At 41.6% G+C, this 23,223-nt stretch overlaps 1 protein-coding gene and 1 long non-coding RNA gene across 6 annotated transcripts in view; both read left to right on the top strand.

Annotated features, from left to right (window-relative positions):
• Positions 1–528: 528 nt before the first annotated feature.
• The window catches only part of arhgap4 (Rho GTPase activating protein 4), a 67,319-nt gene continuing 44,624 nt past the window's right edge, over positions 529–23,223 (top strand). For 2 of the 5 annotated variants that reach the window (XM_016991193.2, XM_008103944.3), the window contains exon 1: positions 541–926. In XM_016991193.2, coding sequence (XP_016846682.1) covers positions 860–926 — 67 coding nt within the window. In that variant the 5' untranslated portion in view covers positions 541–859. Of the gene's footprint in view, positions 927–23,223 lie in introns of all 5 variants that reach the window. The other 3 variants (XR_010003884.1, XM_016991195.2, XM_016991194.2) reach the window with 3 other exon arrangements.
• On the top strand, positions 933–23,078 carry LOC103277755 (RNA-directed DNA polymerase from mobile element jockey). Its single transcript, XR_010003885.1, has 2 exons — positions 933–7,593; positions 7,755–23,078. It is a non-coding gene; the product is annotated as an RNA-directed DNA polymerase from mobile element jockey (long non-coding RNA).

A 23,223-nucleotide genomic window follows, 5' to 3' on the forward strand; every position in this document is an offset into this window, starting at 1 on the left:
TTGACCCTCAGGTGGCAAAACCCCATCCATTGCTGTGGGGTGTTTCATGAGGTGACCTCAAGTTATTTACGGGGGTGGGGTGTCCCTTAAGCTTCTTCCTGTGCTTTGACCCCAGGTGGCAAAACCCCATCCATTGCTGTGGGTTTTTTTCTCCAGGGCATGAGGTGACCCCCAGCTATTCACTACAGAAAGGACTTGTAGGCTCTTGCCTGTGTTTTGACACTCAGAGCACGGAAAACCCATTTACTGGTGTGGGGTGTTTCATGAGGAGAGGCTCATTATTCATCACAGGGGTATGTGTGTGCGTTCCCTAGGCTCCTTGCTATGTTTGACACTCAGGGTGGCAAAACCCCATTCAAGTGCTGTGGGCTGTGACTCCTGCTTGGGCTTGGCGCTCAGGTGGCAAAACCCCATCCCTTTTTCTTCTCCTCAGGGCACGAGGTGACCCTCAGTTGTAGCCCTCAAAAGACGTGTGTGTGCGCGCGCGCTCCCCGCCCCTGAAAGAAAAGGGAGGAGGAGAAGGCGGCGGCGTCGGTGGGCGTGATGCGGCACGAGCGGCTGCTGCTGCTGCTGTTGGGGAGCCACAGCCTCTGGGCAGAGTGACACAAAGAGAGAGAGCGCGCGAGAGAGAGGCTGGCACGGGCAGGACGGGGAAGCCCGGGCGCAAGGGGTTAACAATTGCTGCCTCTGCTGCTGCCTCTGCTGCTGCTGCTGCGGCGGCGCCTCTGGGAGAGGGCGCGCGCGGAGGAGCGAGGGCGCGCGAGGCAGGCAAGGCGCGAGGGAGGGGGCGGTGCCTCGCCTTCCTCCTCGCCTTCCTCTTCCTCCTCATCTTCGCCCCGCATCCTCTCTCGCAGCCAAGATGAGCGCGGCGGGGAAAGCGCGCCGAGAGCGGGGCAGCCTGGCCGAGTACGAGACCCAGGCGAAAGGTGAGCTTCCGGAGGGGGAGCCAGAGGGGTGTGGACCGGGGGAAGCAGCAAGGGCTCAGGGGCGCATTGTGTTGCCAAATGATCATAAGCATGATAATAATAAAAGTGGGTGGTGGCTTCACCTTGGGAAGCGAGGCATGGCGGGGTCCTGGTTTTGCAGAGAGCCATTGCGCAGAGGGGTGTGTTGAAAGAGAGCGAGAGAGATTGAGGACATGCTTGGACATCCTAGCCCTCTGGATGTCAATCACTCAGTCAGCCATCCAGCCAGCCTTCATCCTATAGACCCCAATTGCTTTACCTCCATCTGATCCTCTGAAGATGCCAGCCACAGATGCAGGAGAAAATGCCATAGAAGACATTGGCCATACAGCCCAGAAACCACACTACGCCTCAGCCTTATGCCCTTGGTGCCCACCTTTGGCTCCCCACACACCTATTATAAGGGACACATTTCTCCCCTCTATGCACATATTTCTTCCCCTCTGGAAAGGTGAATGCCACCCCCATCCAAAGGTGAGCCTGAGGATGGTGATCGAAGGGAGATGTGCTCCATTGCAGGGCTGCAGAGACACGCTTTCTTCTTTCTCCGCCGCCCCTGAAACCTAGATAAATTGTGACCCAGTTTTGGCAGTCTGGAGAATATTGTTTGTTATTGCTGCCACCGGTGGTGGTTGGGGAGGTGAGGAGTGGCCGAAATCCAGGATTGGTTCCCCCCTTGGTCTTCAGGATTGGATCATCTGCTCTTGTCTTCTTCTGACCCCCATGCCAGGAGAGGGACCCGGGACTCCCTGCCACCTCCCCTTTCGGTAGGGCACTTCATTTCCACTTCACCTACTGAGACACACTTGGATTGCGTAGCATAGCAGAATGGTTTGCTGGTTGTAATGCAACATCCCTTCTCGGTTCCGGTTGTTCAACTTCCTCTCTTTGACTCTGAGAGATCAGCCAGCCCTCTGTTCTATCTTGCTTCTTCTCTTGGACTGCTTCCTTCACGGTGTCTTTGGTTTCCTATATCACCGTCGCGACAATTCTAGATGGCCAGCCTGTTGTGGTGTCCAAATGGTTGTGAAGTTGTGTTGTCGAAGGCTTTCATGGCTGGAATGGAGCCTCCGGTGGCCTAGGGGATAAAAGCCTCACGACTTGAAGGTTGGGTTGCTGACCTGAAGGCTGCCAGGTTCGAATCCCACCCGGGGAGAGCGCGGATGAGCTCCCTCTATCAGCTCCAGCTCCATGCGGGGACATGAGAGAAGCCTCCCACAAGGATGGTAAAACATCAAAACATCCAGGCGTCCCCTGGGCAACATCCTTGCAGACGGCCAATTCTCTCACTCCAGAAGCAACTCCGGTTGCTCCTGACACGAAAAAAAATATGGCTGGAATCACTGGGTTGTTGTGAGTCTTCTGGACTGTATGGCCACGTTGTAGAAGCATTCCCTCCTGACGTTTCTCCCACATCTATGACGGGCATCCTCAGAGGTTGAGAGGCTTTGGTCACCTTGGTGGATGACCTCCGCAGAGAGCTTGACGGGAGAGTGTGTCCCTGTTTGTTCTCCTGGACATCTCAGCGGCTTTTGATACCATCAATCATGGTATCCTTCTGGGGCAGCTCTCTGGAATGGGTATTGGGGGTGCTGCATTGCAGTGGCTCCACTCTTTTCTGGATCGTCGTGCCCAATTGGTGAAGCTGGGAGATACCTGCTCGGACCCCTGGCCTTTAACCTGTGGGGTCCCGCAAGGTTCCATTTTTTCTCCCATGCTTTTTAGTATCTACATGAAACTGCTGGTTGAGGTCATCCGGAGTTTTGGAATTTGGTGCCATCTTTATGCAGGTGACACCCAACTCTACTACTCCTTTCCACCTGATTTCAAGGAAGCCCCCCCAAATCCTGGACCGGGGCCTGGCTGTTGTGATGGATTGGATGAGGGCTAACAAGCTGAAATTGAATCCTGACAAGACAGAGGTCCTCCTGGTCAGTTGTGTGGCCAATGGGTGGCAACCTATATTTGACGGGGTTACACTCCTTCTGAGGACACAGGCCCGCAGTTTGAGGGTCCTCCTGGACTCAGCGCTGACACTTGAAACTCAGGTGTCGGTGGTGGCCAGGAGGGCCTTCGCACTGTTAAAGCTTGTGTGCCAGTTGCAACCATACCTCGAAAAGTCTGACTTGGCCATGGTGGTCCACGCCTTAGTTACCCCCATATTGGATTACTGCAATGCGCTCTATGTGGGGCTGCCTTTGAAGATGGCCTGGAAACCACAATTGGTACAACGGTCAGTGGCCAGATTGCTAATTGAAGTGAATTATATAGAGAGGGAAACCCCCCTATTAAAACAGCTCCACTGGCTGCCGATAAGTTTCCGACCCCAATTCAAGGTGCTGGTTATCACCTGTAAAGCCCTAGATGGTTCAGGTCCAGCCTGTCTTTGCGATCGGCTCTGGAACTGTATTACCAGCTGTATACTGTACAAGCCCTGCCCAGCCTTCTCAGCTCTGAACACACCCACTGTGCCCAACTATTGATTGGTTGTTATGAAATTCATGTTTTTATGATGTTTTAATATGTTTTTATATGGTATTTTATTGTACTGTAAGGTATTTTATGTTGACATATTTGTACTCTTGTTTTTGGGCTTTGTCCCCATGTAAGCTGTCCTAAGTCCCTTCAGGTTTGTCCATGCTCTTACTCTTCTCCTCCATGTGCACTGGCAGCGGGGTTTATTCCTGCCACCAAGGCTCCCTCCTCCTCCACTGCCAAGGAACCTTTCTTCATCAATAGGACCAAGGATTTCGTATTGGATTATAGAAAGAACAGACCAGAAATCCAGCGCTTGGTCATAAATTGAGACCAAGTAAAGTGGGTGGCCAGTTTTAAATTCCTGGGTGTCAGTGTTAAGGGGGATTTGACTTGGTACACTAGTAAGGCAGCATTGGTTAAGAGACCCTAACAGAGCTTGTATTATCTGAGACTTCTAAGGAACCAACAACTGAACGAAAAATTGCTGGTGACTTTCTACTGCTGAGTTATAGAGATTGTCTTAACCTACTGCAACTGTGCATGGTTTAGTAACTGCACAGTGGCAAATAGGAAGGCACTCCAAAGAGTCACTACTACCGTCCAGAGAATCATTGCTTGCCCTCTCACCTCTTTGGAAGAACTTCCTCTCTTTGGAAGTCCTGTAGCCTTGAGGAAGCTCAGAACATTCTTAAGGACCCCTCTTACCAGACATATTCTTTTTTTGAATATGGTGTGGTGGAGGCTCCTTCTTTGGAGGCCTTTAAACAGAGGTTGGATAGCCATCTTTTGGGGGGTGCTTTGAATGTGATTTTCCTGCTTCTTGGCAGGGGTTTGGACTGGATGGCCCACAAAGTGTCTTCCAACTCTATGATTCTATGCATTATTGCCATCTGGCAGATGGTACAGGGTGAAAAAAGCAAGGACAAACAGCTTTTATACTAGAGCTGTGGCTATGTTGAATTCCATGGTTTTGCATTGATGTGGCATTAGGGGCTATGTGATGGTGGTTGGGGTGTGGAGGAATGGGTGTGTTGTTTTGTGATGTGTGCTGGGGAAGGCATTTAATTACGTTGTGCAAGAGCACAAAGACAATAAAGCTATTCTATTCTGTTCTATGCTACTAGTGCTGATGACTGTTCAACAATATCTGGCAGGCAGGACATTTCCTTAAAGATCAGAACAACTTCTGCATGAGTTAGTGGCATAGAATCTCAGCAGATGTGGAAAAACTCCAAATATTTGTTTAACTGAGAGAACATCTCTCTAGGAATCTCTGCCAGATGTTGACTGGAGAATCATGCTGGAGGATCTACAAATGTCTTGAGAAGTGTTCTCTCTAGGAGTCTGCAGGTCCCTTGGCACGACTCCGTGGTCCAGAGCAGTGGTTCTCAACTTTTGGGCCTCCAGGTGTTTTGGACTTCAGCTTCCACAGTTCCTAACAACTGGTAAGATGGTTGGGATTTCTGGAAGTTGAAGTGCAAAACATCTGGAGGCCCAAAGGTTGGGATCCACTAGTTTACAGTAAGGGTCCTCAAACTTTTTAAAAAAAGGATTGGATCACGATCCCGCAGGCTTGGGGGGGGGGGGACTACAGCTTGAAAAAAATGAATGAGTTCCTATGCATATATCTTGTTTGAAGTGCAAAAAACAACAACCAAACAAACAAACCAATAAAGAACAATATATTATTTAAAACTAAGAACAGTTTTAACCAACATAAACTTATTAGTATATCAATGGAAATTGTGGACCTTCTTGTAGCTGATGAGATAGTCAAGTCAATTATGATTGCTGTTGTTGTGTGCTTTCAAGTCGTTTTAGACTTTGGGCAACCCTAAGTCTAACATTTAGGATGGGGCCAGGGAAATGGCCTTGGAGGGCTGCATCTGGCCTATGGGATCCGTGATCTAGAGATTCCTAGAGGGCATTGTAATAAAATCTGTGAATAATCAAATCTGCAAAAGTCAAACACATAAATGTAAAGACCAACTACATTCATATTTATGCCAGTTGACAGTCAGTGAGTGGCAGTGCGACATCAGGGACTCCTATGGGATCCAGCTGCCATCCTTTGCACATTTCTGCTCAGTAATGAAAGGACTAAACCCTCTTTCAGGTCTGTAACCTCAGCGCAACTGTCTGGATTTTAAGGTGGATTTCAAGGGTCATATTGGAAAGCAGATTTTAACCACAACATATTGGCTACATATCTGATACAATCTCAGATGTTAACATATTTTTTCTCCCAATAACATTCAACAATTTTGAGGATGTATTCTTGGCACTGAAATGTGTGGAAGTGTGCCATTTTATTTGCTATGTTTTCCCCCCACATTTCATTATCACCCTTGTCATCCTCACTAAAACTTTAGTCTGGGGCAGGTAGCTGTGGTGGCAGCAAATATTAATGGGAGGGACAGGACAAATGGAAAGAAGAGGTGGCACCTGGCTGTCTGCTTCATGATGCAGCAAATGAGAAGGAAGCTATAATGTGAGAAAGAAAGTGAAATGGATGGAAAGCTGATAGATCTCAATGAAAGAAGAGAGAGGAAGATACAGATGATGAAAGAGGAACAAAAAGACAGAATGTTCGTTTCCAGTGGAGAAAAAGTGTCTGTTACATGTAGAGACACTCAGTGGAAAACAGTGGAGAATGGGGCATCAGGACACTAAAGATGGAAAGTGATGATGACATGAACATTGCTGACAGTGTGGAAGAAGAGGACTGTCAAAGAGGTATGAATTTCAGAGAGTCTAAAGAAACAGGAAAAGAGGGAGGATGAAGAGTGGGTGGAGGGGAGGGGGGCAAAGGTGGTTAGAGCAAAAAAGAACAGAATTAATAAAAAGGAAGATCAGTGGGCTCTTAGGATCTGCTGGGTTTTGGTCCCAGGACCTGCATGAATAACAAAATATATGAGTGCTCAAGTAGCATTGTATACAATGGATGTAGTAAAATGATGTCCCTTATATAAAATAACAAAATCAGGGTTTGCTTTTTTAATTACTCAAAATATTTTTGATTTAAAAAACCCCATCTTTAAGTTACAGATTCTGGAATCCATGGCTACAGAATCCATAGATATGGAGGTCTGACTTTATAATTTTGTACACAGTATGGTTGATTTCTAAAATATTTGTAGGTGTATCGACTAGCATGTTAAAAAAATACACCTGGAGATCAATATGTCAGCATGAGAGTTAAAATAAAATTGCTCAAAATAATTAATTGCTTTGATTATTATCAAAATATTATTTTGTTGGAGAATTTTGGCCCAAGAATGATTATTGCAAAAAGAGCCCACACTGTCCAAGTGGGGAATAAAATATTAACAGTCAGTGAGAAAATTATACATGGTATATTTATTATTTTATTTATTTACGATACTTCTACTCCGCTTTTCTCAACCCCAAAGGGAACTCAATTCAATACCTCCAAAATCAGTGTACACAAACATTTAAAATAGAGTTATAAAATATAATGAAAACAATTAAAAGCATTTAACACAATACAACATAATAATTCACATGATCCACAAATGTTTATTTATTAATGTCAACATTAGGTTTTTTAAATAAGTGCACACAGATATAGGTAAGTTTAAAAATAGTAAATGACTAGGTTGTAGTAGCATGTGTTTTTCTTCAGATAGAAAAAAATTAAATGAAAAATATCTTGACTTATTTCAGTTGAAAAATTAACTGCTGTATTAATTTGTTTATTCCAGATATTGTTGCTGTTGTTGTTCCAGACATAAGACTAGAGATTAAGAAACCTTTCACTCCCTGGATTGAAAAATGCAATTCTTCAGCATGGCAGGGGCAAAGTCGCAACTCTTATAACCAGAAAGGGGAAAAATCAGGAGAACATTCACAATTATAGTGCTATAATTCCACATTAAATTGCTATGGTTCCGTCTTATGAAATCCTGGACTTTTTAGTTTAGCCAGTTACATAGATAATTCTAATGCCCCTCCCTGTACTACAAATCCCAAAATTCTGTGTGATGGAACCTTGGCAGCTAAAATAGAATCATAGCACTATGTTTGTGCAATGTGAATGGACCCCTGCTGGAAAAGTACTGTCACTCAATACTAATGGCTGTTGCCTCAAAAAGAAACTCAAGACGACTCAGTGGAGCAACATTTTAAGGTAAGAATAGCTCAGAGTAGTAATCTTCCCCTTTGCATGCTAGGTTAATTTTGGTTTTCATATAATGAGGAAGGACATGTTTTGCGTTTTGTCTCTGGGGCAAATGTGAAGGGCCTTTTTTCCAGTGTTGTCTTAGATTTTCCCCCTCTTTTTTTTTTCAGAGAATGCATCTTTAGAAATGGAAAGAAATAATAGAGATTGCTGGAGAAAGAAAGGATCAGAGAAGCTGAACAACAGCCTCCAGAGACGCAGGAGAATCTGAACAGTATAGCAATTGAACTGTCTGATTCTCCAAAAGATTTCTGACCCAGAATCAGAGAACTATACTTGCTGTATTTTTTTTAATATTGCCCCCGCATTGTCATCATAACTATGACAATTACTCTGCATCATTATAATTAGAACAGACATTACCCCTCCTGAAAAACCTAACTTGGCAGCTCGCCAACCACAGTGTATTTAAAGCACTGACTGGGGCATTGCCAAGTTGCAAAAGTAGGTTTTGGGGGTCATTGTCTGGTTATGAATGTATATGTAAACTCTCAACAATTAGGATATCTTAAGTCCAGATTATGATTTTTTTTTAAAAAAATAATAAAGATTCCTACCTCAACCCTTATTGTTTGATGTATAGTTTTTTTAATCTTATGAATTCTCCGTTGGATTGGTGCTCTTTCATTCTCTTCTAAGCTCACAAGGGGGACAAAGTTGGTAGTGGGGAATAATACAGACAAGAGCTTCACCTTCATTGTAGTAACGATTTTAGTACAATAGCATAATATAAATTGAACAGCCAGTTAGAAATAACATACAAAGCATAGATGCTGCATATTCAATATAGACACTATTGACAGAATGTGTTGGCGCTTTTGCATTAACTTTCCACCTCTGTGCTCAGAAATCCAAAAGTTTATGAAACAATGCTATGACATTACATTTTCTCTATCCCACTGAAAAATTTATTTGAAAGGGAAGTGTTTATTATATTTCTATTTATTCATCTTTTTTTTGGAAATATAAATATGTTTTGGCTATATAATGGTTTTTATGGTCTGTTAATAAATCATTATAAGCCAGTCTAGGAGAAAGGAAGGGTATAAATCCAACAAGCAAGTAAATAAATAAATAAATAAATAAATAATGTTCTAATTTGTGTTACCCTACTGAACTAAAAACCTTGCTGGAATGGAGATGGAAAAACCCAAATTTTTCCCCCTTATCTCTGTTTTGAGCTTTGCCCTGCTCATAGTTTCTGTTCTCCATTAAAGTACTCTAGAAAGGGGCAGGGAAGACAGTGAGAGGGAGGAGATATGTGAATAATAATAATAATAGTAATTCCTAATATTGTTTCTGCAAAAAATGTTTTTCAAATTACACTGAATTTTATTGCGGGGAAGGTATGTTATGATGTCATTTAATAAAGACAAAACATAATTTGCTATGATCAGTATCAAGACTTTGCTTTTGATCTCTGCCCCTTATCTTGGAGGCACTGATGCTAGATTATGATATTTACCTGCTTCTTGTTTGTGTGCTTCCCCAGAATCAGCAGGGTTAAAGTTGCAGCATTCCTTACTTGACCTTAGGACAGGGCTTTGTCTGTCTACTACTAGGCTGCATTTTTCACTTCCAGAGGTCCTACTACACCCTCTTCTAAAACTAGAAAGATAAATTGATTTGAAGGATGGTTCCTCGCCTAATAATCTGTAATGTTGGAGGGTATGTATTAACTGCATATCTCAGATAGCAACTAAATGATCATAATGAGATAGGAGTCTGCATGGTCACCTGGTGAACCTGCATAAACATGTTGGGTTCTACCAGAGACTGGGACTGTTTTACAATGGTTTTGCTTCTTTTAAAATATGTAGCCACTACCAGATACATGCTTTCCCAACATTTCACAGATGGGAACCGGCTCCAATATGTCTAAACAACCTCAAAGCCTGGTAAAGATAGCAAAGGTTATTAATGTGGATGTAAGGGAAACTTAGCATTTTGATCATTAGGTCTGTAGGAATTCATTTTTTATTTATACTGCTTATTCCAAGATAGATGTATTCAGTATCCAGCAACATAAATGAACTACATCTTATACTTGTTATGATGGTGCTGTGAGTTTTAAATGTGGAATGTATATGGGCAGTGTCCTTAAAAAAATCAAGTGAACAAAGTTTTGAGTTTCATTTTGCTCTAATTTATCAGAGAAGCAGAAGCAGTTTGTAGTGGATGAATGTTGAGCAGAGGGGAAGCAAATATGTTCAGTTGCATGTATCACAGATGTGACTATATAGTTTTTCCGCCCCTTGTTTTGCACAAGTAAAAATAGGATCTAAAATTATCAACTTCTATCTTTCTTCAGAGTGACGGCAGTTTTGGCTTCTCCAGACCTCCATCAGGCTGAAAATTAAATGACAATGAAGTTCTGGTGATGCTGAACATCACTTTTGGTTTCTTTTTCGCTGTTTTGGGGTGGCCCCGTACAGCAACCATCACGGACAAAACTATTGCACTGAGGTTGTATCTACATTGCCATATAATTCAATTTCAGAATGCAGATTAATTGCATTGAACTGGATTATATGAGTTTATATTGCCATATAATCCAGTTAATCTGCATACTGAAACTGCATTATATGGCAATGTGGATGATGATGATAATCATCATCATCATCATCATCATCATCATCATCATAACACTTTATTTATAACCTGCCCTCTCTCCCCAGGGGGACTTTGGTCAATTTCCAGGGAATAACAAAAATGGCAAATATTCAATGCCTAAAAGAGGGTACAGCCTGGGGATAATTTTTTTCAGTAGAAAAAACACATTTTTCTTCCATAAAATCAATTTCCAATCACTACCTTAGATAGTCTGCACTAGTAGTTTGTGGTAGGCATCAGCACTGTAGAATAAAAGCCAACTTTAACTGCTAAGGCTCAGTGCTATAGGATTTGTAGTTTAGTAAAGCATCAGCATGCTTAATCAGAAACGGCTGAGGACCTTGTAAAACTGCTACTTCCACAATTCCATAGCATTGAGCCATGGCAGTTAATTTTACCATGTAGATGCAGCCATACAACATCAGTTAGGGTGACATGGCTACCTAAGGAAGCTGATTTTACATGTTGTGTAAGTATAGCAAATATGTTACTTAACTTATACGTAATTATTGTATATTTACCAAAATGTGACATTTCCTGTCTCAGGTGTCAGAATAATGGGTAACTTTGGCTGTTATGGCCTTGGACCATTTTCGTAGAGACAGCTTAATGCAATAAAATATTTTAGGCTGGCAATGGACTTTCAGAGCAGGTATTTGAAATGTGGTCCTCCAGTTCTTATTGTGGGAGCATGTACGAAACCAGTTAATGTGTGTGTGTCAACTGTAAAATAAGATGCATGAAGCTGATTGGCTGGGCCATGCCTGGGGAGTTGGATGATCCTGGGACTTTTGGATACTGTCACATTTTTCAGGCTTGAACTATGCAGGTGCTCAGAGAGAGAGTAAGAAAGAAGCAGAGACACAGATTTTGAAGTGTGCTCTTGCTTCATGGGCTGCTGGAGGGAGATTCTCCACATGGACAGAGAAAGACCATTTTAAATCTCTCATAAAAGGACATTAAGTGAGTTGATGCCACCTATCACATGATTGTAAATATGTTGTTCTGAATTACACTGAGTACACTACTTGTTTTTTATTTTTCATCTGCATGGCATACTTTCTTTTTGTGGCAAAGCAGTGTGTGGGCTAGTCAAACGTGGACTAAACATGATTTTTCATTCCGGCACATTTATCAGTTATAGACAAGTGTTGATATGAGGTGGGATGTTCCCCTTACCTGAAGTGGAGAAAAACCTAACAGCAGCTCTTCTGTAATTGATAAATACTGATGTCCAAAATGTGGGGCAGAGATATTTCACTACTGAACTGTGGCGGCTAGGCTTTAGAGACAACAGGTTTCCATCATAGCTTCTCTGTAGAAACACATGGCAGGTTTCCATCTCTGAGTCACAGCAATTTCGTTATTTATCATTTATTTATAAGGTGATCAATATATCCATCCCTTCTGGCATTACTCAGTGTGGCATTACGCTTTTGTTGAAATTTGCATAATCAATGACATTCTAGGCAGTTGATGAAATGCATGCGAGTGAAAAAAATATATAAATAACTTGTTTTCTTTGTGCCTATGGATTAAAGCTCCTGCCAACCTAGCAGTTCGAAAACATGCAAATGTGAGTAGATCAATAAGTACCGCTCCGGCGGGAAGGTAACGGTGCTCCATGCAGTCATGCCAGCCACATGACCTTGGAGGTGTCTACGGACAACACCGGCTCCTCGGCTTAGAAATGGAGATGAGCACCAACCCCCAGAGTCGGTCACGACTGGATTTAACGTCAGGGGAAAACCTTTACCTTTACCTATGGATTAAAGAGATTTTTGGCTACCTGTGTTGAAACTAAAAGCCAGTTATAAATTTGACTACAGACTCCTGAACTTCTGACATATATTTGTTAGTGCAATTACGCTGGCTGTTTTTTCCTCCCTCCTTCACCTTCTGCTTCAAGAACTCAAGGGGGTGATAGGCCTTCCAGTACTGCCTTCCTCCTCCAGGCAGCCCATCCACTTGTACATCCCATCCTGGTGCAGTATTATTACACACAGTGGTAAAAAGGAAAAGAATCCCCTTCCATTGTTTTTCTCTCCCTTCCCCAGTTTCCCAGCTGGGCTCATCGCAGGGTTGACTTCAGCTTCCGAGTTGTCAGTTCTGATTTTTCAGAGGCTTTTATGAAAGGGCTGGGGGAAGGGATGCTCTGCTCAGTTCTTCTGCATCTCTTTTCTGCCCTGTTTTCTGTTGATAAAGCTGGCAGAGGGTTGTGCGTATATGTGTGACCACGTTTTCTCCCCAGGCTTGTTGGTTCAGTCCTTGCATCCTCTCTCCCAACAGCCCTGTTGCCTGGACCAAAACAGAACATTTGAACTCTCTGTACCATGAAGGGTGATGTGCATTGGTGGAGGATGGGTGTTTCTCTGCATTGTTCACAGCTGCCATCATTTTCATGCACAGCTTCCCTTACTCAGTACCAAGGATGTGTGTGTACATGTATATGCATATACACACACACATATATACATTCATACTCTGCTTTAAAAAACAAAAATTTGCCCCAAGTAGTCCAGATTCTTCACTGAAAAAATGGTCAATTTTGTGATTGCTTTTGAATCCCCACGTAGTCATAGAAGCCTGGTAGGTAACCTTGGCAGGTCATGCTCTCTCAGAATGCATCTACACTGTAGAATTAATGCGGTTTGACATCACTTTGATCACCTCTGGCTCAATGCTGTAGAATCCTGGGACCTGTACCTTGGTGAGGCAGCAGAAAAGACTAAAGATATTGATCCTACCTATGCTGCCATAATAATGTAGTTTCAGAATACACTTGTAACTGCATTGAACTGTATTATATGAGTCTACATTGCTATATAATGTAGTTAAACTGTATTCTAAAACTATATTATATATTATATATGGCACCCTTGTGAAACTATAATTCCTAGGATTCTTTAGCATTTAGCCATGGCAGTTAATTTGGTGACAAATAGCATTAATTCTACAGTGTAGAGGCACTGTCAGAGAAAGTCAAGGGCAAACCCCCTTTCAACCAATCTTGCCAATAAAACCTCATGATACTTTCACTTTAGAATCATGATGAGTTGCAAATGACTTAAAGACATACAACAACAACAACAACAACATCAACTCTGGAGCTTTAAAAATTTGTTACTTTTTTGGTCTTATTTTCTTCAGGTGTTTTGGTTGCTTTTAAAGACCACTTCATTCTGATTTTAGTGATCATGTGGAGGAGAGGCAGGAAGAAAATATATGGCTTTGGAATATATCAAAATATTGTTTCAATAATTTTCTGCCTTTTGAGATTTTAGTAATCATTACTGTACTTAGATATAGTCCGCCCTCTACATTTGCTGAGTTTAGAGCTTCAGGCCCCCCACAAAAGTGGGTAACGGACAAATTAATTTTTTTTTTTCCAAAGGTATAGAGGGCTGACTATTTTAAAGTGATGCAGTGATGTAGTGGTTCGAATGTTGGATTGGGACTGGATTTACACTGCCATATTACACTGCATTATATGGGCCTACAACACACTCTATATAATGCAGTTCTAAACAGTATTATAAGACAGGGTATATCCAGCTTGTGACTCTGGAAATTAGGATTTGAACCTGTGGTCAGCCATGGAAACCCATTGGATGAATCTGGGCAAACCACAAACTCTTTGCAAACCTACTATGAATAATTTTTCCAAGAAACTCCAGTGATAAGGTCTCCTTAGGGCTACCATAAGTTGAAAATGACTTTAAGGTAAGCAGCAAGACGATTTGTTCCCATATACCATGTTTGGGAGGATGAGAATCATGTGCCTTGTAATTTATAAAAGGTTCTCTGCCTGATGCCCTTTAATTCTTTCTGGCCTTAGGTGCTAATTAGTTCCTGCCTTTAGGTAAATAGGATGTTTGGGAGCTATCTTTTCAGCACACCTATATGTTTATACATATATTATCTTTATGCCAACCCAAGGTATAAGTTCAAAAACACATTATGGCTAAAATGAATCCTAAAAAGGGTAAATAAAACAATTATGTAGCACAAATTTAAGGTAGTATGAAAACATTTAAAAACAAAGCAATGGCTGGATCTACAATGTCATATAATGAAGTTTGAATCTGCTGTGTAAACCCAAATAATGGTATTATATGGCCGTGTAGATCCAGCCAATGAGTAAAAACATAGCCTGCAAGAGTTATGCTTCCATACCCAATTAAGGATGATATCCTCTTTTTCCATTAACTAGCTTGGCTGTCAAAGGGACCATAACAGGCCATAGAGCTATATAAACATGGTAGAGCCATAGTGCCCAGTGAGCCAAAAGAGACATAGATCTGGCTGTCACATGGTATCAACATTTCCTATGTCCAGTGGTTTTTGAGCACAGCTTTTTCAGCAATGTATTGAGTCTCTGGCATTTCAATGTGTGGTCCCAATGTTTGCCCTCAAGGTTCTATGTCCAAGTACAAAACATGCTCATGCCATGTCGTTTATGAAAAGGACTTACACATCCACATTTATTGCTCTCTTTTTTTAAAAAAAAATATAATGGCTACAGCAGAAGGTTTCTTCCCCACTCCCCAATGCATGAGTTTTAAAGCTGTGATTCATATTCATGTGCGCCTTTCCTAACTGGCATGCTATTTTCATATTTCATGCCTGGATTCTTTGAGAATATGCTTTTGGCAGAGCAATTGTTGTTATCTATGTCCATGTGGTTAAATGCAAGCATACCCAACTACAGTATATTTGAAACTGACTTTGGGTTACTTTGGCTTCTCCAGTGTTGGTGTGTCTACGTATATTATTTTACTTTCATTCTTCCTGCATTTGAGTCTCCAAATTTAAGTACAGTAGAGTCTCACTAATCCAAGCCTCGCTTATCCAAGCCTCTGGATAATCCAAGCCATTTTTGTAGTCAATGTTTTCAATATATTGTGATATTTTGGTGCTAAATTCGTAAATACGGTAATTACAACATAACATTACTGCGTATTGAACTACTTTTTCTGTCAAATTTGTTGTATAACATGATGTTTTGGTGCTTAATTTGTAAAATCATAACCTAATTTGATGTTTAATAGGCTTTTCCTTAATCCTTCCTTATCATCCAAGTTATTCGCTTATCCAAGCTTCTGCCGGCCCGTTTAGCTCGGATAAGTGAGACTCTACTGTATTTTGTATGCATTATTCTGCCAAGGAAGTGATCAGCATTTTGGTTTATATAGAATTCATGCATTCTGTACCCATGAATTGGACCATCCACAGCTTGAAAATATTTTTAAATATGCTAAAAAGCCATTTTATTTAAGCATAATATTTTATTATTCCATTGTATAACTTGAACATCAATGGATTTTGGGATCTGCAGGTTGTCCTGGAACCAACTCCTAATTGATACCAAGGACATGCTGTATGTTGTACACAAAATATTCAGCCAGTCTACACTATCCTGCTAATAGATGTGGATATAGTGGAGAAGTAATGGAGCCAAATAAGTGAGTGATGTACAGTTCATATTCAAAGGACACAGTTCTTTTTACCAGTAGACAAAGGTAATTCGAATTCTGCTACATTGAAAAAATAGTATCACAGACTCTACTGGCTATTATCTGCAGCAGCGTTGTCCAACATTTTGGTTTCGCTGGGCCATATTGGAAGAGGAAGAATTGTCTTGGACTACACATAAAATACACTAACACTAAGAAAAAAAGGAAAAAAAGGACTGTGCCTAATTTTTACAATATTCATTACCACAAATGACCTAAATAACCCCTTGCATAATAGTGCCAGTATGTTCCACCCTGTTCAGAGGGTCTTTCAAAATCATCAAGTAGGTCTTCTGGCTGAATTATTTGCAATTATGTTGTTAATTATAGGTCATAGTCCAATATGTGTGGACATAGCACACTCTGGTTATTCCATTCCATTCTGCTGTTGTCTACAAAGTTTGTGCCCAAGAACTGTGCAATTGAGTTACAAAAAATCTCATGAATAAATCTCACATGTTTTAAGCAAAATAACGATGTTTGTAATGGGCTGCATTCATACTGTGTTTCCCCGAAAATAAGACAGTGTCTTATATTAATTTTTGCTCCCAAAGATGCACTAGGTCTTATTTTCAGGGGATGTCTTATTTTTCCATGAAGAAGAGTTCACATTTATTGTTGAACAAAAAAATGAACATTTATTATATACTGTACAGTAGTTGTCATCATAAACCAGCATAACCAGACAAACTGTGAACCCTATCAAGAATTTCTTGTTACTACCAATATTTCCATGTACAACACTTTATGATACGTAAATTTACCAATCCTGCATACTCTGGTGTTTTGTTCGGCGAGCATGCTTCCAAACACAAACTTTGCTAGATCTTATTTTCAGGGGAGGTCTTATATTTAGCAATTCAGCAAAACCTCTAGTAGGTCTTATTTCTGGGGATGTCTTATTTTAGGGGAAACAGGGTAGCTATCTTGGGCTACATGTGGCCCGTGGGCAATGGGTTGGACAAGCCTGGTCTAGTGTTGTCATTATGTGCCTTCAAGTTGTTTCTGACTTATTCACTTGATGATCATATGTCAATGGTGAATAGGATCAGGGTAAGGCCATTCTACTTTTGTACTTCTCATCTTTTACATCTGCAGCCCTCTTTTCTTCCTTATCACACTGAGCTGCCTTGTTCCAGAGAAAAGCATGAAATGATCAGTTGATTATTTTAAAAGAAATATTAGGCCAAGGGTAGCATGCATCCCGAGGGCCACAGGTTGACCACCTCTGGATTAACTAGTACAGCAGGTAGTTGCAAAGCAGAAGTGAGTGGCTGTTAGTAGTGAAGATGTGTTCAAAGAGAAGTTGGAAAGGTGGGGGTGTTTCTGGTATATCTTCACTGAGTAATGTTGAAGAAATTATTTGCATCTTTCTGTATGAAAAACAGATTGCGGATCATGTGGATATTTTGCAAAGAGGTGCGTTGGTGGTAGATATATCAGGGAAAGGTTAATTAACAGACTACGATGTTTACTACAGAGTAGCTGCATAAATATTAAAGGTGTTTATTGGGTCCTATTATGTCTTTTCAAAACTAGTTTAGATGTTAATTTAGATCCTTGGTGTAGCAGTTCATGTACTCAGATAGTGTATAATAGAGATTATCTTTTTTATTTTGGAGAAATAGTCTTCTTTCAAGAAGAAATTGTTCCTTGAGATGCCACGCTAACCACATGTCTGGACTTTGACACCAGGGAAAGGTCTCTAGATGCCTGACATGATAAACAAAGGGCAACATGCATGTTATGTAGGGAGCCAGACTTGTTGCTAGGATGAGGCGAAGGAGGACCACTATCCATCTGCTTTCCCCTGTGTTTGATTCGCTTGAGGCAGCTGAGCTTTTTGGCAAAAGGAATTGGTAGTAGTTTGTATGAAAATGAGATGCAGAGCTGAAGGTTTTAGTCCCAGCTGCTGCATTTGTAATATTTGTTAGTAACTACATTAGAAAGCCAGCATGTTGTAGTTGTTTCAGTGTTGGATTGTGACTCTGGAATTCTGGATTTGAATCCGCACTTGGTGCTGGGCGACCTTTGTCAAGTCATGATCTCTAAGTCTCAGAAGGTGGCAAATGCAAGCCCCATCTGAACAAATCTTGCCAAAAAAACCCCAAAACAACCTGGTGAATGGTTCATCGTACAACTGTCATAGGTTACAAACAATTTGAAGGCAAACGAGAACTAAATCATATGAAGCAATGCAAAAGTTTTAGTTGCAGATTCTCTCTCTCTCTTTCATCTTTGATATGATACATTTGGTATGTGTATCATGCTGTTCCCAATATCCAGTTGCTCACAACAATGAAGTTTTGATCCAACCATCGTCACATATGTTGTTGTCATGTACATGTTACAAAAGAATCAGTGATGGTGGGAAAGACTTAAGAGAGGCAGCTTTAGAGTCGGACCTTTGCATTTACTGGGAGTAGGAGGACAGGACCTCTGTGAAAGTGAAAAATTGTGCATACAATAATTACTATTTTTACCTAAGAAAACCGCTCTCTGGTAGTTTTTAGGGTCTTCTAGCATGCCCCTGTGGTCAACTTCTGCTTGGAAACTGACCATAGAATCATACTGGAGGACCTACAGAAGAGTCTCACTTATCCAAGCCTCTGGATTATCCAAGCAATTTTGTAGTCAATGTTTTCAATATATCGTGATATTTTGGTGCTAAATTCGTAAATACAGTAATTACAACATAACATTACTGCGTATTGAACTACTTTTTCTGTCAAATTTGTTGTATAACATGATGTTTTGGTGCTTAATTTGTAAAATCATAACCTAATTTGATGTTTAATAGGCTTTTCCTTAATCCCTCCGTATTATCCAAGATATTTGCTTATCCAATTTTCTGCCGGCCCGTTTAGCTTGGATAAGTGAGACTCTACTCTATAACATTTTAATCAAATGCACATACATTAAACCTGCAAATGTGGAGGGCCAACTGTATTTTGTAACATGTATTCTTCCCTGCCATCCTTTGCTCACCCTTATTGTGTGCTCTATCTTGGTGCCCTTGGCTTTTGGAAGTTGAGTTGAATCTGCTGTTATGTTAGGGCACTGTCTGCAAAGTGTACTCTCTCCTTGTTTCCCAGTCATAACTGCTTGTAATTGTGCACAACATGAGGGGTGGGGGTGGGCAGAGAGACCATATGGCTCCACAACATGTGCCTTATCATCTAACATATAGTCCCTTCAAGAGATCTATCATATTTCAGGAAATTCTGTCGCTTCTTAGTGTTGCTTAGACAGTAGCTCTTGACTTAATATATGTCCTATGTGTTTCCTTGAACTAGGAAAAAAAGATGATGATAACGGAGAGCCTTTGTCCATGGTCTGGGTGCATTTTCCTTGTCGTTCATAGAATCATAGAATCGTAGAGTTGGAAGAGACCTCATGGTCCATCCAGTCGAACCCCCTGCAAGAAGCAGGAAAATCTCATTCAAAGCACCCCCGACAGATGGCGATCCAGCCTCTGCTTAAAAGCCTCCAAAGAAGGAGCCTCCACCACAGTCCGGGGAAGAGAGTTCCACTGCCGAACAGCTCTCACAGTGAGGAAGTTCTTCCTGTTGAATCTCCTTTCCTGTAGTTTGAAGCCATTGTTCCGCGTCCTAGTCTCCAGAGCAGCAGAAAACAAGCTTGCTCCCTCCTCCCTATGACTTCCTTTCACATATTTGTATATGGCTATCATGTCTCCTCTCAGCCTTCTCTTCTGCAGGCTAAACATACCCAGCTCTTTAAGCCGCTCCTCATAGGGCTTGTTCTCCAGACCGTTGATCATTTTAGTCGCCCTCTTCTGGACGCTTTCTAGCTTGTCAACATCTCCCTTCAACTGTGGTGCCCAGAATTGGACACAGTATTCCAGGTGTGGTCTGACCAAGGCAGAATAGAGGGGGAGCATGACTTCCCCGGATCTAGATGCTATACCCCTATTTATGCAGGCCAGAATCTCGTTGGCTTTTTTCGCTGCTGCATCACATTGTAGGCTCATGTTTAACTTGTTGTCCACAAGGTCTCCAAGATCTTTTTCACACGTACTGCTGTTGAGCCAGGCGTCCCCCATTCTGTATCTTTGCATTTTATTTTTTCTGCTGAAGTGAAGTATCTTGCATTTCAAATAAAATTAACTCATGATTTTAGAATTGAGTAGAAAGGGCTCCCAAGGAAAAGCATGTGGTATCAACCTGGCACTTGTGAACTTTCCTGTTGACAGGCGTTAGAAAACCAGCTACATCCCATTGTTTTGAATTAGTGTATCTCAATGCTGTGTCTAAAAATGTAGGCACTCAGATGCTTATGACATGTTTTTTTTAAATGTTAATTACAGAGGAGCTGTTGTGAGATGATTTGTGTTTACAGTTGCTGGACCTGTGCACTATAGTTAGATGTAGTGGAAAGGATTGGTGTATATGTTTAGCTCAGGTCTGCTAACAGACGCCAAGGTGTTACAGAACTTTCCTCTTCCGTTATTTAACTTTCCAACCAAGCTGGCACTCTCCTTCGAAAGAGATGGTGAGCGTATGAATGTTTGCCTGTGTGCTCTTGGTACAGTCGTGTGTCTATGTGTGTATGGAGCCGGGAAGAGAGAAAAGAGAGAAAACATGAGCAGGAAAGCATGTACATGTGTCCCCAGGCCAAATAAAATTGGCCAGGTTCCTAACTACAGTTACACTCAGCCTTTTGTATGTATGTGTACCTCCTTAAGGAAAACGTGAGCTCCTGTTTCCCTCCAGATTTTATGTGTGTTGGTTGAGCATGGATACTAACTTCTGATCTACTTCAGTCTCCTATTGTATTTGAAGTAATTTCACATGTGGGTTTGCAGCTAGATTTACTTCTTCCTGAGAGCCGCAGAATACTCTCAATTCAGAAAAAAATATAATAACTGTATTAATAATTCAGATATACATTGAGTAACTCTTTATTAGAAATGCTTGAGACCAGAAGTGTTTTGGATTCCAGACTTTTCAGATTTTGGAATACTTGTATCTGCATATATGTACATAATGCGTTTAAACTCAAGTCTAAACATGACATTCCTTTTTGTTTCAAATATACCTTATACACATAGCCTGTAGATAATTTTATACACAATGATTGTAATAATTTTTTTGTGTACATTGAACCATCAATATTTTAGTTGCCTGTGTGGAGTTTTGGATTTTGGAGTATATCAGATTTAGAATTCTGGATAAGGGATGCTCCCAATATTAAAAAAAATGTTTTGTTCAATCACATGCTAAGATCAAGTGATACCCTGAACAAAATCTAGTGCTTATATAAAAATAAAAACAGTAATAACAGAATTCTGGTGAATAAGTGGATTCTGAGTCAGACTATGTACATTTTCAACTTGATTGTGGCTTTTGGAGAAAATGAATGAAACAAACAAATGTTGACATCAGAAGTGGAAAGTGTTTGCCTTCCCCAGATACTTCGAACTGCAACTCCCTCATCCCTTATTATTGACTGTGCTGGGTGAGGATGATGGAAGTTGGAGGAGTAAAAAATCAGAGATGTTTCTAATCATTGGTTTACATGAATAAATGTTTAGGCAGAACTACTTAATGCCTTCTTTGCCTCGGTCTTCTCAGAAAAAGAAAGCCATCTTCAACCTCAGCAACACGGAATGGACTACTTAATGCCTTCTTTGCCTCGGTCTTCTCAGAAAAAGAAAGCCATCTTCAACCTCAGCAACACGGAATGGACGAAGGATTGGGGGAAATCCAACCCCAAATAGGGAAACAAGTTGTCCAGGAACACTTGGGCTCTCTAAACGAATTCAAGTCCCTAGGGCCAGATCAGCTACACCCAAGAGTATTGAAGGAACTAGCGGAAGTTATTTCAGAACCACTGGCAATTATCTTCGAGAGTTCTTGGAGAACGGGAGAAGTCCCAGCAGATTGGAGGAGGGCGAATGTGGTCCCTATCTTCAAGAAGGGAAAAAAGAACGACCCAAACAATTACCGTCCGGTCAGCCTCACATCAATACCAGGCAAAATTCTGGAAAAGATCATTAAGGAAGTGGTCTGCGAACACTTAGAAACAAATGCGGTCATTGCTAATAGTCAACACGGATTTACCAAAAACAAGTCATGCCAGACTAATCTGATCTCTTTTTTCGATAGAGTTACGAGTTGGGTCGATACAGGGAATGCTGTGGATGTAGTGTACCTGGATTTCAGTAAGGCCTTCGACAAAGTCCCCCACGACCTTCTGGCAAACAAACTAGTAAAATGTGGGCTAGACAAAACTACGGTTAGGTGGATCTGTAATTGGCTAAGCGAACGAACCCAAAGGGTGCTCACCAATGCGTCATCTTCATCATGGAAAGAAGTGACAAGTGGAGTGCCGCAGGGCTCCGTCCTGGGCCCGGTTCTGTTCAACATCTTTATTAACGACTTAGACGAAGGGTTAGAAGGCACGATCATCAAGTTTGCAGACGACACAAAACTGGGAGGGATAGCTAACACTCCAGAAGACAGGAGCAGAATTCAAAACGATCTTGACAGACTAGAGAGATGGGCCAAAACTAACAAAATGAAGTTCAACAGGGACAAATGCAAGATACTTCACTTCGGCAGAAAAAATGGAAATCAAAGATACAGAATGGGGGACGCCTGGCTTGACAGCAGTGTGTGCGAAAAAGACCTTGGAGTCCTCGTGGACAACAAGTTAAACATGAGCCAACAATGTGATGCGGCTGCTAAAAAAGCCAATGGGATTCTGGCCTGCATCAATAGGGGAATAGCGTCTAGATCCAGGGAAGTTATGCTCCCCCTCTATTCTGCCTTGGTCAGACCACACCTGGAATACTGTGTCCAATTTTGGGCACCACAGTTGAAGGGAGATGTTGACAAGCTGGAAAGCGTCCAGAGGAGGGCGACTAAAATGATTAAGGGTCTGGAGAACAAGCCCTATGAGGAGCGGCTTAAAGAGCTGGGCATGTTTAGCCTGCAGAAGAGAAGGCTGAGAGGAGACATGATAGCCATGTACAAATATGTGAAGGGAAGTCATAGGGAAGAGGGAGCAAGCTTGTTTTCTGCTGCCCTGCAGACTAGGACACGGAACAATGGCTTCAAAATACAGGAAAGGAGATTCCACCTGAACATCAGGAAGAACTTCCTCACTGTGAGAGCTGTTCGACAGTGGAACTCTCTCCCCGGGGCTGTGGTGGAGGCTCCTTCCTTGGAGGCTTTTAAGCAGAGGCTGGATGGCCATCTGTCGGGGGTGCTTTGAATGCGATTTCCTGCTTCTTAGCAGGGGGTTGGACTAGATGGCCCATGTGGTCTCTTCCAACTCTATGATTCTATGATTCTATGTAGAGCTTTAACACATTAAAAAATCTTTAAAAACGGATGGTTTGTCTGGAATTCAAGTGGAAACAAAAGACAAGCAATACAATATCTGTCATTTGGTGCATCTATGTTACAGATGTAATGCAGTTTGA

Source organism: Anolis carolinensis, chromosome 2, assembly GCF_035594765.1.
Source record: "Anolis carolinensis isolate JA03-04 chromosome 2, rAnoCar3.1.pri, whole genome shotgun sequence".
Classification (NCBI taxonomy): domain Eukaryota; kingdom Metazoa; phylum Chordata; class Lepidosauria; order Squamata; family Dactyloidae; genus Anolis; species Anolis carolinensis.